This window comes from Trachinotus anak, unplaced genomic scaffold (genome assembly GCF_046630095.1).
Source record: "Trachinotus anak isolate AG129_WGS33_773 ecotype Australia unplaced genomic scaffold, CSIRO_AGI_Tana_v1 ptg000016l, whole genome shotgun sequence".
NCBI classification, from domain to species: domain Eukaryota; kingdom Metazoa; phylum Chordata; class Actinopteri; order Carangiformes; family Carangidae; genus Trachinotus; species Trachinotus anak.
The window spans coordinates 24,609,662-24,622,613 of record NW_027273867.1 but is presented as its reverse complement, the minus strand read 5'-3'; the positions used below and the strand labels follow the sequence as shown (position 1 = coordinate 24,622,613).

The window sequence follows — 12,952 nt, the reverse complement described above, 5'->3', positions numbered from 1 at the left end:
CATAAGTACCAAACTGACTCAAGGCAAAACATCAATCTTTTAGTGAGTTCATACCAGATGGAACACCTAACACAGTAAGACTGACAACAGATACAAAACCTTTGAGACCTCTTTAGAGTTTTGGCTGGGTCATTGATATAAAAAGGGAAAAACTCGCTCAGAGCAGCTAATTTAAGACACATCATGAATATCAATCCATCATTTTCATTCCTAGAAAGAAGGTCTCCTTTAAAAAGGGCTGTTTAAGATTATTAAGGTCAACAATGGCGTTAAGGAGACTCATCTTTCTCTGTTAATGAGGTAATAAAGGAGGGTACATGTTAATTGTTGAATTAAGTTAAATGAGTTAAATAGTGTGAGAGACAATGTCAGTACATGGTTTGAAAACATAATTACAATAAGAGCTCTTGCTGTCCTACAGACAGTGAGGGGCTATGGTAAAACACACAGGTGCTGTGAAGTTAACAGATGTATTGTTCATCAAAAACACAAAGTTAGAAGACTGATTATTAAAATTGAGGAGTGCTGGACATTTCACATCTGCACCCAGAGTTAAAAACAAATCTGTCATTAGAATGCCCTTTGAACATTCCCACAGATATATAAATAAATAATCTAAAAAAATGTGGATTAATTAAAGTGACAGGACATGCCACAGCAACAAATTTGTCAAGCAGACAGCAAAACACAAGCTCTCATTATGATTTTGGCATCAAGGCTTTTCCCTTTGATACAGCCATGTGGGCAAATGCACATTACAAGGATGAATTCACTAAAAACAAAAACTTCAAAATGAAAGTCAATTTCTTTGGAGCAAAGCTGCACATCAAAATTGCAACAGTGTAATTCAGAATTTAAGATTAGTGCAAATGATGCCTGCATTTCCACAGCGGGGCCACACTGAGGTTTACCAAACCAGCAATGAGCTTATAATCCTTACCATAATACTGAAAGCAGACAAGTGGTGAATGTTTTCTGGGCGTATGGCACAATCATAGAAACAACCAAATATTTTTTCAAGTAAATGAGGAAACTTGGCTGCTCATAGTCTTGCTTGGCCCTGACATGGACAGCCCTGGCTGGTGCTGTTTGACACCAGAAAGGCCCTAGGAAACCCTGCTTAGCACATAGTAGTAAGCCCTGCAAAGCCACATTTGTCTTTGTGGTAGAAAGCCTTGTTTGGCCACAAAGAAGAAAATTGTCATCATGGCAACAAGAAAAAAAATGGGACTCAATGAGGAAACTGTTGGTCCTGGTTGGCACCATTTGCTACAAAGTCTTACATAGCCATGTGTGGTCTGGTGCAGGTGTGGGGTAAACTCCCTATTGGCCTTGTTGACCCTGTTGGCCTGTGAGTGGACCGCAGGCTTGTGGAGGTACTTACCTTGGCCCCGCGCTGGCTGAGGAAACAGACAAATAAGAGCCAAGCCCAGCAGGCAGAGACTCAGTCTGACTGAGAAGTGCATCCTGACACCAGCAGAAAGGAGGACACGACACACCTGTGCAGGAGATGGGTGAGGAAAGAGGAGAGGGAGATGGGCGGGAGTAAGGCAAAAAAAAAGAAGAGAGAGGGGGGAGGAACAGGATATAAAGACAAGAAAAGTCAGAGAGGAGAAAGGAGGCAGAAAAGATGGAGAAGGGAGAGGAAGGAGTAAAGGATTATGTGAGAGGAAGGGTGAGAATGACAGGTGAGGGTGCAGGGAGGAGGAGGGAGAGTGAAGATAAACATGGATGTGAGAGAGGATGGAGGAGAGGGGGAGAGGAAGACAAAAGAGAGGAGTAGCAAAAGGGAGGAATGACATAGAGGGAGAGAAGGGCAGGAGGAAAGGGGGTGTGGGAGGAGGAGGGAAGACAAAGAGAAGGAGGTGGAGGAGGGAGAGGAAAGGATTCAAACAGTGGGAGAGAAGACTTAAATTCATCATAGGATATTCTATAAACACGTTATCCTGGATTATGTTGGGGCACTAAGACACTTAGATCTGAGTAAACTTGAATCAATTCCATTAATGTTTGTGCAATTACAGACAAACCTAGAACTACTTATTGCTAATATATCCTACAAGGCTGGTGGTTTCATTAACCATGCAAATTTATAAAAAATGTTTAAAAAATTGTTGAACGGAGATAAGAATAGGCGGTAATCTCTTAGTAAAAATGCTGCCGCTTGATGCACAGATTGACGATTTCATTTACATCAAAGACTTGTTCACCACCCTGCCTGGATTAAGTTTCCAAATTAATACCTTTTAAATTAACATCTCTTCTACTATTCCTCTAATGGCCCCTTGTATGCAGAAATAAATCTATTATCATAATGACATACAACCTTTTACCATACTGAATGTAAGGGTTAGGGATCAATATAAAGCATATGAAGTACTGACTGTGATCACATCAGTCAGTGAATCAGAAGATTATTATCACTGTCAGATACACCTCCATGTCTTCCAGGCTGCACCGAACACACACCATATTACCCTGTGCAGAGGGCTGAAGGTGCAGCAGAAAAAAACACAGCTGTCACCTTTATGGGCTCTGTTTTTACTGAAACTTGTCCAAAAAACAAGATATGGGATATTAATAAACACTTAAGATATGTTTTTTTTAAATACTGAAAGCATTTCATCATGAGAACAACTATGGGTTTCTGTCTCAGAAAAGAATCTTAGAATTTTGGAATTAAGTATTCTTTATTTAATTTATATTATCATTATTAGAATTTATCATGACTCACGATCACAACTTGATATTTTCACCATGTCAGTACGAAGACAAGCATGCCCGTGGTAATAAAAACAGAGTTAGGATTACAGGTCTATAATATATCACTATAATGTCCATAAAATATTCCCTCAGGGTCTTACAGCGTGACTGTAGTTCACTGTAGTCAGTTTATGGGACACTGAAACACCTGGCTATTTTATGTCCACTTCGTATAATGAACTTTTAGAGGACCGGCTTCTATATAGTTTAGAGTCCCATTGTGAAACTGTTGCATGCTTCTAACTCGAATTTTGACATCAGAAAATATCCTTTAAGGGTCATGTCTTTGCACCTACCGCATCAATCATTCAGTGATACTATAAATACAGTTGTAAGCATTGGTTGTTGCACGTTGAAATAAAGCAGAGAAACTCGATACTGAGAAAAAAAATCTATAAGATATTACATCATTCCTCAACAACTTTTTACCTACAGTAAATAAAAGCTGCGGATCGGTGTAACGTGAAGAGAAGAAAAAAAGGGAGGTCCGTGCATTTAAAGGCGCTGGATGTGCAGATGTGTGTGCAGATGTGTGAATAAAGAGCAGCTCTACCTTCTCAAATCATATGCTTCCAGACTCCGCGGCTCTCCTCCGGACAGCTGTGTGAGACGCTCACTCGTCCTCACAGAGTCTCTGATCCACTCTGCTCACCCGCTCCCTCTGTGGAACAGGAGGCAGGTTACACCACACGGCCACGGGACCAAGCGGGACTACCGGTCGGAAATTTCAAAATAAAACCTGACTACCATATTTTAGTGAATATACAGCGGCGGTCCACGTCCAAATTAGCGTTGATAACGAACACTGAACAGTGATTGAATAAAATATTTCCCTCTTCTGTTCTTATCCAAGCTATTTCAACCTAATTTGATGTTTTTAATCTAAGTGAACAATTCACCAGGAGGCAGAAATCCTTTTGTAAAACTACTATTACTTTGCAGTTTTAGTAGTAGTACTTGTAGTAGCAGTTTGAAGTGCGATGAAAGCCCATAAATAACACTTTCACCGAGGCTGGAGACACTTTTCATACCATGAACTGCTGCATTTAGCTTATCACATCGTACCCGTCAGTTGACCTGTCATTGCTAATTCAAGATGTCAGAAAGAGTAACTTAACAAATGTGACACTTTACAACTGAAGCAATCTAATTAATTTACTACAAACATTTCTTATTTTCATGGTTGAGAGAGAAAAGATTATGCTAGCTCAGGGAAAGTTGCCGTTAGCTAGCTTAAGGGGAAGTTAGGGTTAGCTAGTCGCCTGAAGCTAACATTTCCATAAACAAACTTTCTAAATAGCTGTAGCTTTTTTATCATACCAGCCTAAATTATATCTAGATTTAAGTATACTATGTAAAAAAGCCCTCTGACCTTCAAATATCATAAATGTCCTCAAGGTTGAAAGAAAAATAAAAACAAAAAAAATGGCGAAGTTTAACTGCAACGAATTAACCGTTGTTTTTTTAAGCCCCACCCACTGCGGTGTCACTCAACCAATCAGATCCTTCCTACTGTTCAAAAGCAGTAAGCTGGAGAAGGTGTTGTGGCTCCTCATCCAGGTAGAAAAGACAGAACTGATGGTGAGAAAAATGTCACATTAACATGGAAGAGTTATTGTTAGACTGATTTATTGTATAATAAAGTGTGGGAACAGGGAAGAATGTCAGTGAGCCTGAGGGAGGTGATAAATGGTCCTGTCAGGAAACCTGGGACAGACGCTGGGAAGTCAGAGAACTCCAGGCCAGTTATCCTGTCATCACAGACTTAATGGAGTGGATGGTAAATCAGTGCATTGTTTGGTAAAAAAGAGTCATGTTGGTGACTCATCATAATATTTTCCATAATGAAGAATGATGTGTTTGTTAATGTACCAATGCACATTGTTTTCAGATGATGTTGATGATGCTGACAAACGAACTAACAAACCAACCAACAGACACAGGTGAGAATAGAAGCAATGAGTTAAGCGAAAATGTGGGAGACAAAATGGAGATTTAAAGTTTCAGCAGAAAACACCAAAAAACAAAATGTTCTTCACTAGAAAGCAACTTAGAGCAGGTAATAATTTGAAAATGTATGGAAATGATATACAGGGAGTTGAGCGTTTTCACTAATGTGAGTGCATTTAGACCAGAGGTGAACGTACTTGATGAATTTGAAGGGTCATGATGACAACAATCCAACAAAAGCAGTGTTAAAATAATGCTGAGAAAGGGAGCAGACACATAAAACTCGTTTTGGCTGGATAGGCAACGAATCAGCCACCAGTCTGGATTGATCAGGGTTAGACATAATAATGAAAATGCAGATTTAGTATTTGAGCATAACGGTACACATTTTCACTGAGGGATGTAAGGACTCATAGACAGATGCAACAGGAGCAGCAGTGGCAGTGACCAGTCGTAGAGCTTTGCATTAGAACCACAAATTATTAAACTGTTCACACTAAGAAGCTGTATACATTACTGGCTGCATTAGAATGGGCTGAACAGGAGTTTCAGTTTCAGAATTCAGTTTCTGCTCCTGCAAATTTTCAAGAGTCAGGCTAAAGAAGTCCCATGCATGGGGGCATCTGGAGGCACATTGAAGGTGTATCCTGAAATGAGAGAGCAGAAAATGTTGGAGTCGAAAGCAAACTTTCTGAATCAGAGGGAAAAAGCTTACCAACAGAGCTGGGATCGTGAAACCAAAGGATATTTACATTACAAAAATTTCTGCGTGCTAATCCCGAACTTCGGGCAATTGAACGCTGAAGAACAAATCTGAAAAAAAAAAAAAATCTGTTTATGGGCAGGTAAAACTAACCAATCAGAATGCACATGGATAACCCATTAACTAATAACTTAAATCACAAACTTTCCATCCAACAGATGTTACTTTAATCTTTTGTGAGGAAAGCATTTGTGAGGAACCTTTACTAAACGTTTTATGGCAAATTTTCATTGAAAACCTCAAATAACTTTGTCAGAGGTTAAAGGGTCACAGAAGAATAAGCTCTGAATCTGCCTCAAGAACTGAGGGAAGACACCCACCATCACATATAAATACATTTAGTCTCTTTTACCTTTACATTTTATCATCATTTCTTTCCCATTTACTGTTGGACCAAGCTGTAACAACATTACAGCTACTTTGCCATGTGTCCCCACAGCTGTAGCAGCAGGAGCCAGAGAACAAGAAGAATAGGCACCAGCATAAGTATGGAATGAAAACCCTGCACCAGCAGAACCTGGACTCTTCTCTGCTTTACCTCCAAACCACGACCCATCATAACCAGTCTCCTTATCTGATGCTGCTCATCCCTGCTGAGCTTCATCCACAGGTACGGTAACCCATGTAAATATTTGTGAAGTCATGGTAAATGTCAGCTACAATCCACACAGCATGATATTCTTAGTAATAGCAGTAATATCCTAGAAATAGACAATACCACTTCACACTGTGTGTGATCATCTGTTCAAATCAACTTATTATCTACTGTTAAAAGTGAGAAACCCATTTTAGCCATTTTGGATATGTTTTGTACACACAATGACCTCAAGACACACACCTGAACACTTTTACAACTTATAAACTTTCCAACTTTTTTCCACAGAGGTTTTAGAACTTGAGGGCAAATGATTCTGGAGGACGACTGTAAGCACAACATTTGTGAGTCTGTCTTTTCATTTTTCATGGGAAGTCTTCACTGCCTTATATTTTCTGGCATCTGGATTATCATATTTAGCATTTCACACATGTTCATTGGAATCAGTGTTTCTCTCAATTTAAGCCATGAAACAAATGCTCTAAGTCTGACCCTGCATAAATGAGTTATTGTACATTAATTCCAGGTAACAGACTTCTATTTTAATTTGAAGGCAGTATCGCCTCACTTCCTGTCTCGCTGTTGCTGTCTCTGGCCAGCTTAACACTGCTGTTAGGTCCCCTCTCAGTTGAGACTTGCAGTGGACTGATGGGTGTTTCCCGCCTCATTCACCATCCACCCCTGCAGCTATTCATTCCTTCTTCCTCGTTTAACATGAGGCGCGGCAGCAGAAAAATACTTCTGAGCAGCAGACAGGTTGAACGGCTGCAGGGACAAAATGTGTATTTCTGTGACCCCTGGCTGTAGGCTGTATGACTCCCCAGGGCCCCAGTTACTGTGCCTCTTTCTTTTCTGGGCAGGTGGCTGAATGAAAAAACTAACAGTGAGGATCATGGAAGAAGAATGGAAACATTTTTGTAACATATAATTGTTGTTAGAATGACAACTCTCCCTCAAGTTCAAGGGACAATAATAGACTAGGGCACAACAACAGTGAACTGCAAATCTGAAAATATCTGAAATATCTAATTTCAGATGTTTTTCCCTAAACCTAACCCTTGACAAAAAACAACACTTGAAAAAAATTGCAACAATTAAATAAAAGTAAACTGTGGTATGTTTGCTGGTGCAATGTTTTCACTATAGTTTGCCTTTCGTTATAATGTGTTGGTATCGTAGACCTTGAAATCCTTTAGATATTCCAGAGTAACACAGTAACGTCCACACAGAGCTGCAGCCTTGGATGTGCAGGTGTCTGTGAGATAGCACAGAGCTTTGAATGAATAATGTGCCTGTGTCTGCTGAAGGTGAGGCGCTCAGCTTCTCTAGACCTCAGTTACTGTGGGCTTGTTTGCTGACCATGTAGCTTTTAGCCAGCAGTAGACTCAGAGGTCCCTGAAGTCTCCTGTATTATCATAATCATGAATATTGAACGGTAAAATTATGTGTGTTCCCTTCAAACTTTGAGTTTCTTGGCATAAAAACTGCAGCTTGAATAAACAGTTTGTCATCCTGAGCTTTCTTCAGCAGGAGAACAAACTGTTTGTGTGTTTTTACAGGGTAATGCTCCTCTGTGCTACTTAAAGCCAGACTGACAAATCTTAAAGCTCCATATTTTCCACTTTTTCTGTGTATTATTTGAGTGTTGATCTCCATCAGAAGATAGATTTGTGGTTTTAAGAACCAAAAACCATCTCAGTGTAGTTTTACATCTCCTCTCTCAGGCTTCTCTCTGGAGCTCTAGTAACATCAGGTCAATAAAAAGAGAGGCTCAGAGGCTCAGAGCCTTTGATTTCACTGTCACAAAAAAGAAAAAATTATAAATAATAATAATAATTTTCTGAGCTGATTTTTGACTAAAACAAGATCAAAAGATGATGACAATGACGTCAACGATGATGACTATGGAATGGTGGTAAAAAGCATAAGAACTATTCATATAAACATTTTGGAGAAAAAAAAAGATTTTAGTTTTTCATGGTGAAAAAATAAAAAATTAAAAGCACCAGTAAAACAGCAACGACAACAAGCACTAAAAGCACAAGCACTTTCCTGCAGCCATTATGGGCTTTTGTTGAAGTTATGACTCATCTCAGATTCTCTGCTGCAAAATAGGTTTTGAAAAGAGAAGATTAACTGTGCTTTTGGAAATATTGACTAATTTCTTTTCCCAACATTTTGTATCTGATGGTGGACACAGTGTTCTTTTCTGAAAATAAACAAAGTGTCTTCTGCCCTATTGATGAACCAGAGCACCAAGGCTTTATTATGTGATGGGATCCAGCTCCACTGACAGGAAATGGGTTAGGTTAGACTGTGGGTGAACCAGGTGATTGAAGTGAACTCAAAATCTATTTCTGTTCCTGCTGAAAGTGAACATGTGACCCTGTTCACCTGCAGAGACTCACAGGTATGGCCACACCACATGCACTTATTCCAATGAATGGAAAATAACGACTGATGATGATGATGCACCCAGGAAAGCAGAAAGAAAAAAACTAAGATGGCAAGGTTGACATCCAAATGGAGCCCATGCAGCCTCTACTTCAGCTTCACTGTACCTCAGTTTTTATGGGCTTGTTTGCTGAAACATTCAAGTTTGCTAAAAGACAGATACTGTAGGTCACACACAGCCCAGTGTACAGTGGATGTTCTCTGGTTTGACCAATAGGAGGCAGTACATGAAAAGTGATCAGTTTCAGCACGGACTCCCCAGCTTCACAAACATTTGCAACAAGTGTGAAGAACTCACAGTAGACAAGACAAGAGAATTCAACATGTTAACAGTATGAGTCTGGATGTGACTCCCAAGGATGAAACATGATTCTTAGTGTAATTCTACACCTTTTGTTATGTGTAGGTGCAGGTTGACTGGTCCGGTGCTGTTCTTTTTGACACTGTGACACATGAGCAGAGGTAAACCAAAAAAAAAGGAAAACATTATCTCTACAGCTGTTGTTAAAGCTCCATCCAGTCTAAAGGTAGATGTCCATGTGTTTGTGATTATAAAGCAGGTCTAGGTTCTATATTAATACTGTGAAAGTATCAAAGCCTCAGTCCACAGAGAAATGCACACAGCCTGTATTCAGACACTGAGCCTTAAAACCAGCCATCAGGACTTCTGGAACTTTGTGATGTCACAACAAAGCAGTCACTACTCTCAGCCACGCCCCAAGCCCCGCCCAGCTGGACCCACCAGCCGACCTTGCAGGATTTGGTTTCTCTGAGTGTTTTCCTGAAATATATTTTTATTAGAACACTCAGAAAACAGTCAGCCAATCAGAAGAGAGGCTCAGATCCTCTCCTCTGATTGGCTGACTGACCTGTTGTTACTAGAGCTCCAGAGAGAAGCCTGAGAGAGGAGATGTAAAACTACACTGAGATGGTTTTTGGTTCTTAAAACCACAAATATATCTTCTGATGGAGATCAACACTTCAGATAAAACACAGGAGAAGTGGAAAATATGGAGCTTTAATCGCTAAACATCAGATTAGATCCTATGCTTGACAAGGAGGTGTAATATTTGAGCCAGTTCTTCATACTTTCAAGCAGTAACCTGCTTCACATTCAGTCAGAAAGCTAGCTGGAACCGCCCAGTGCAACCACAGTCTTGCACGGGAAAGAGGTATTTTGTGGGCTCTTGCTCTTCCACATCAGATTTTCCCTGCTAGCCTTTGGGATTCAACACACTCTCTGTGGCAACCACTTGTTTACATTCCATCTACCCAGCCGTCAGCCGCAATCACAGCCCGACCGGTTGATTTTGACATTGATGGCACAGTGACCAAAATCATTCCTGAAGCACAGTTATTCAGCTGTAGCCACAGAGCCATGTCATTGTCTACACCTCTTGACTGACAGCGTGCTAGTAATAAGACATCAGCAAGAATGAGCAATTTTAATTTCTTTTGAGTTTCCATTTTACAGAATTCTGACTAAAACGACAGCGCAATTGTCCTTTCTGCATAACACAAGTCAAAGCTGATCTGCTAAAGAATCATCTGTCTGTAGTTCAAACTGATTTCCATGACGATCATGTCTCAGCTGTGTCAAGGCTTAAAAATCCCACCTTAACTTTCCCCTGTCCTTTCATTTGCATTTTCTCCTGATTATGACAGTGAATTTAATAAGTGAAATCAATAATGGATCAAAGCTGTGACCTTCCCTGAAACCACTCGAAGAATCCTGATATTTTCCACCAGATTAAAGAACATTAGAAATTATCATAATTCATGAGGTCTATCAGATTATCAGGTTACTTATCTAATTTCATCATGAGCTGTGTTTGTTTCTACTGGTCAGTGATGTCTTATTTTTTCTAATGGTTTCTAATGGTTTTCATTAGAACTCATGCTGGTCTTTAATGTGATATGGTTTGTCAAGGTTTCTGTTATGAACTGAATTGGGTTCTAATGTTTTCTTATGGTTTCTAATGGTTTATATCACAGTCTGTGATGACTTTGACTGGTTTGTGATGGGCTCTTTCATATTCTTTGATGTATGTAATGGTTTATGATCCTTTTCATTGAAGCCTGCAAAGTTTTCTAATGGTTCCCATTGGTGTCCAACAGATTGTGATGGTTTCTTATGGCAAGTTTAGGTTTATCAGGTTTATGCCAACCAGGTTTTACCATACAAAGAATTTTCTTAGGTGTTTTGGTTCAAAACAATAAACAAAGAAAAAGAAAAAATACAAAGAAAGTTAAAGCAAAACAAGTACTGCAGGTCAGGGAGCTTAAATATAAATAGAAAAATTTAACAATAAAATATTTACAATAAAAATGTAAAATATATAAATATATATATAATACAAATATGTACAATATGCAACGTGAATGTGCATGCGATAGTGGCGGTCTATGGCCAACTGCAGTCGGGAAAAGCTGTTCTTATGTCCAGAGGGGAGAGACTCCCACAAAAGGTTTGTGTCCAAGGAGGGAGGGGTTGGCCACAATCTTTCCTGCTTGCCTCAGGGTCCTGGAGGTGTACAGGTCCTGGAGGCGTACAGGTCTTCTCAGCAGAGCAAATGATAAGCTGCAGTCTTGTTCTTGTCCTTGGCAGTGGCAGCAAGGTACCAGGTGGTAGTAGAGGAGGTGAGGATGGACTCAGTGATGGTGGTGAAGAAGTTCACCATTATTGACCTTTGCAGGTTAAACTTCTTCAAATGCTGCAGGAAGTACTGTATATCCTCTGCTTGGCTTTCCTGATGAGAGAGCTGATGTTCATGGTGCCCAGGAAGTGGACAGGCTGCTTGCTTTCTATTTTTGTTTGGTTTCTATAAAGGCCTAAATATAGACATTATTTCATCCAGCTGAAGCTAAAATCAACCTGTGTGATGACGCATGATGCTGCTGGGAGAAGTGTAACGCAGCCAGCGGAGCCGCAGGGCATGGCTACACACCATAACGTGGGGCCTTTTCACAGTCGGTTGACTTCTCTGTTGTTGCTGAATGTGTCTCTACAAGCTCAGAAGTCAGAAGTCACTCACCTGGAATTCAATAAAATCCCTGGGAATGTTCAGGAATGTCGTTCTGTTGTTCTTATCCCAGGGACAGGAGGAGCGGATGTGATCATGACAGACGTGCAGGAGGAAGTGTGAGCTGGGACTGGTGAGGAGCGAACCCCTCCCCCCTGCTACCAGTGCCATTGAGGTTGTGGAAGTGGTGAGGGGCCCTTGCAGTAAAATTGAAGCTGAAACTGGATTTTCAACCATACAAAGCTAAACTGAAACAAAGTCTGTTATGGCCTGAAGGTGAAGCAGCACATACTGTACTGTCCTCCCCTTGACCTGCTGTGACCTCTCATCCTCTGGCTCCAGAAGTTTACTTTCTTGAACCTTCCACATGATCTCTTGACTATGTGAACTTTGACCTTTTTATGAACAGCCATCAGTCACCAGGAGGATTCCCTGTGGTGACAGAAAGTACATCTGTAATGATAGTAATTTTCTTTCTCTCTGTCTTTCTTTGGAAGTGCAGGAGAAAGCCAAGTTGAACTGTTCATCACCGACTCAAAGATTAACACTCATTTCACAACATGATTTTCTGTTTGGTAAATGAAAAAATCACGTCAACAGATATATATATCTATATCTATATCTATCTATCTATCTATCTATCTATCTATCTATCTATCTATCTATCTATCTATCTATCTATCTATATATATATATATATGTATACATATATATATACATAAATAAGATATGTCCACAGATGACTGAGTCAAAAAGACACCAAACAGCTAATGAACAGTATATGTGCAGAGCAACCATCTTGGATTTTGAGGTCAGGGTTGGTGAGGTTCTTCTGACTTTCCAAGTCAAAAATGCAACTTCATGGAGCATTGCAGTTGCAGTTCCTGATGGGGAACTCGGAAATTTGGACCTTCCAGTTCAAATGTAATGCACCAAATCTGTTTTTATTGTTTTTAAATACAATTCTAACCCATCTTAATGTTCTATTTTTAATGTATTTCCATGGCTCTGTAAAGCCCTTTGAATTGTCTTGTGTCTGAATGCTGCTGTAGAAATAAAGTTGCCTTGCCTTCTAATCTTCAAATCCAGGGTTAGATGATTATTATGAAGTCACAGGCTAAATTGTTCTCCCCATAACTGGTACATAAAAACTGCTGTTAAAAATCAGGAAGAATGTCAGGTGCGCCTCGGTGGCTCACCTGGTAGAGCATGTACTATTAAGGCTTCGTCCTAACCACAGCGGCCGGGGGTTTGAATCCGACCCGCTTTGCTGCATGTCATCCCCTCTCTCTCTCCCTAACTTTCCTGTCTCTCTCTCACTGTTTCTATAAATAAAGGCATAAAAAGCCAGAAAAAAATTTTTTTTTGGAAGAATGTCCCTTGAAACTGACGTGATTCAGTGAT

The 12,952-nt window shown here is 40.0% G+C and overlaps 1 protein-coding gene and 1 long non-coding RNA gene across 7 annotated transcripts in view; one reads left to right on the top strand and one right to left on the bottom strand.

Moving 5' to 3' along the window:
• The window catches only part of LOC139633878 (collagen alpha-1(XIV) chain-like), a 154,183-nt gene extending 150,743 nt beyond the window's left edge, over window positions 1-3,440 (bottom strand). For 4 of the 5 annotated variants that reach the window (XM_071499902.1, XM_071499900.1, XM_071499903.1 and 1 more), the window contains exons 1-2: window positions 3,317-3,440; window positions 1,385-1,499 (exon numbers count right to left, since the gene is read on the bottom strand). In XM_071499902.1, the coding sequence (XP_071356003.1) occupies window positions 1,385-1,466 (82 nt within the window). In that variant the 5' untranslated portion in view covers window positions 1,467-1,499; window positions 3,317-3,440. The remainder of the gene's footprint in view (window positions 1-1,384; window positions 1,500-3,316) is intronic. The other variant, XM_071499898.1, reaches the window with a different exon arrangement.
• A 186-nt stretch (window positions 3,441-3,626) lies between these two features.
• On the top strand, window positions 3,627-12,235 carry LOC139633883 (uncharacterized). 2 transcript variants are annotated; one of them, XR_011693862.1, is made up of 5 exons: window positions 3,627-4,543; window positions 4,655-4,706; window positions 5,916-6,086; window positions 6,360-6,415; window positions 11,622-12,235. It is a non-coding gene; the product is annotated as an uncharacterized lncRNA (long non-coding RNA). The 2 variants fall into 2 exon arrangements; XR_011693861.1 differs by lacking the exon at window positions 11,622-12,235 and adding an exon at window positions 6,932-7,337.
• The last annotated feature ends 717 nt before the right edge of the window (window positions 12,236-12,952 follow it).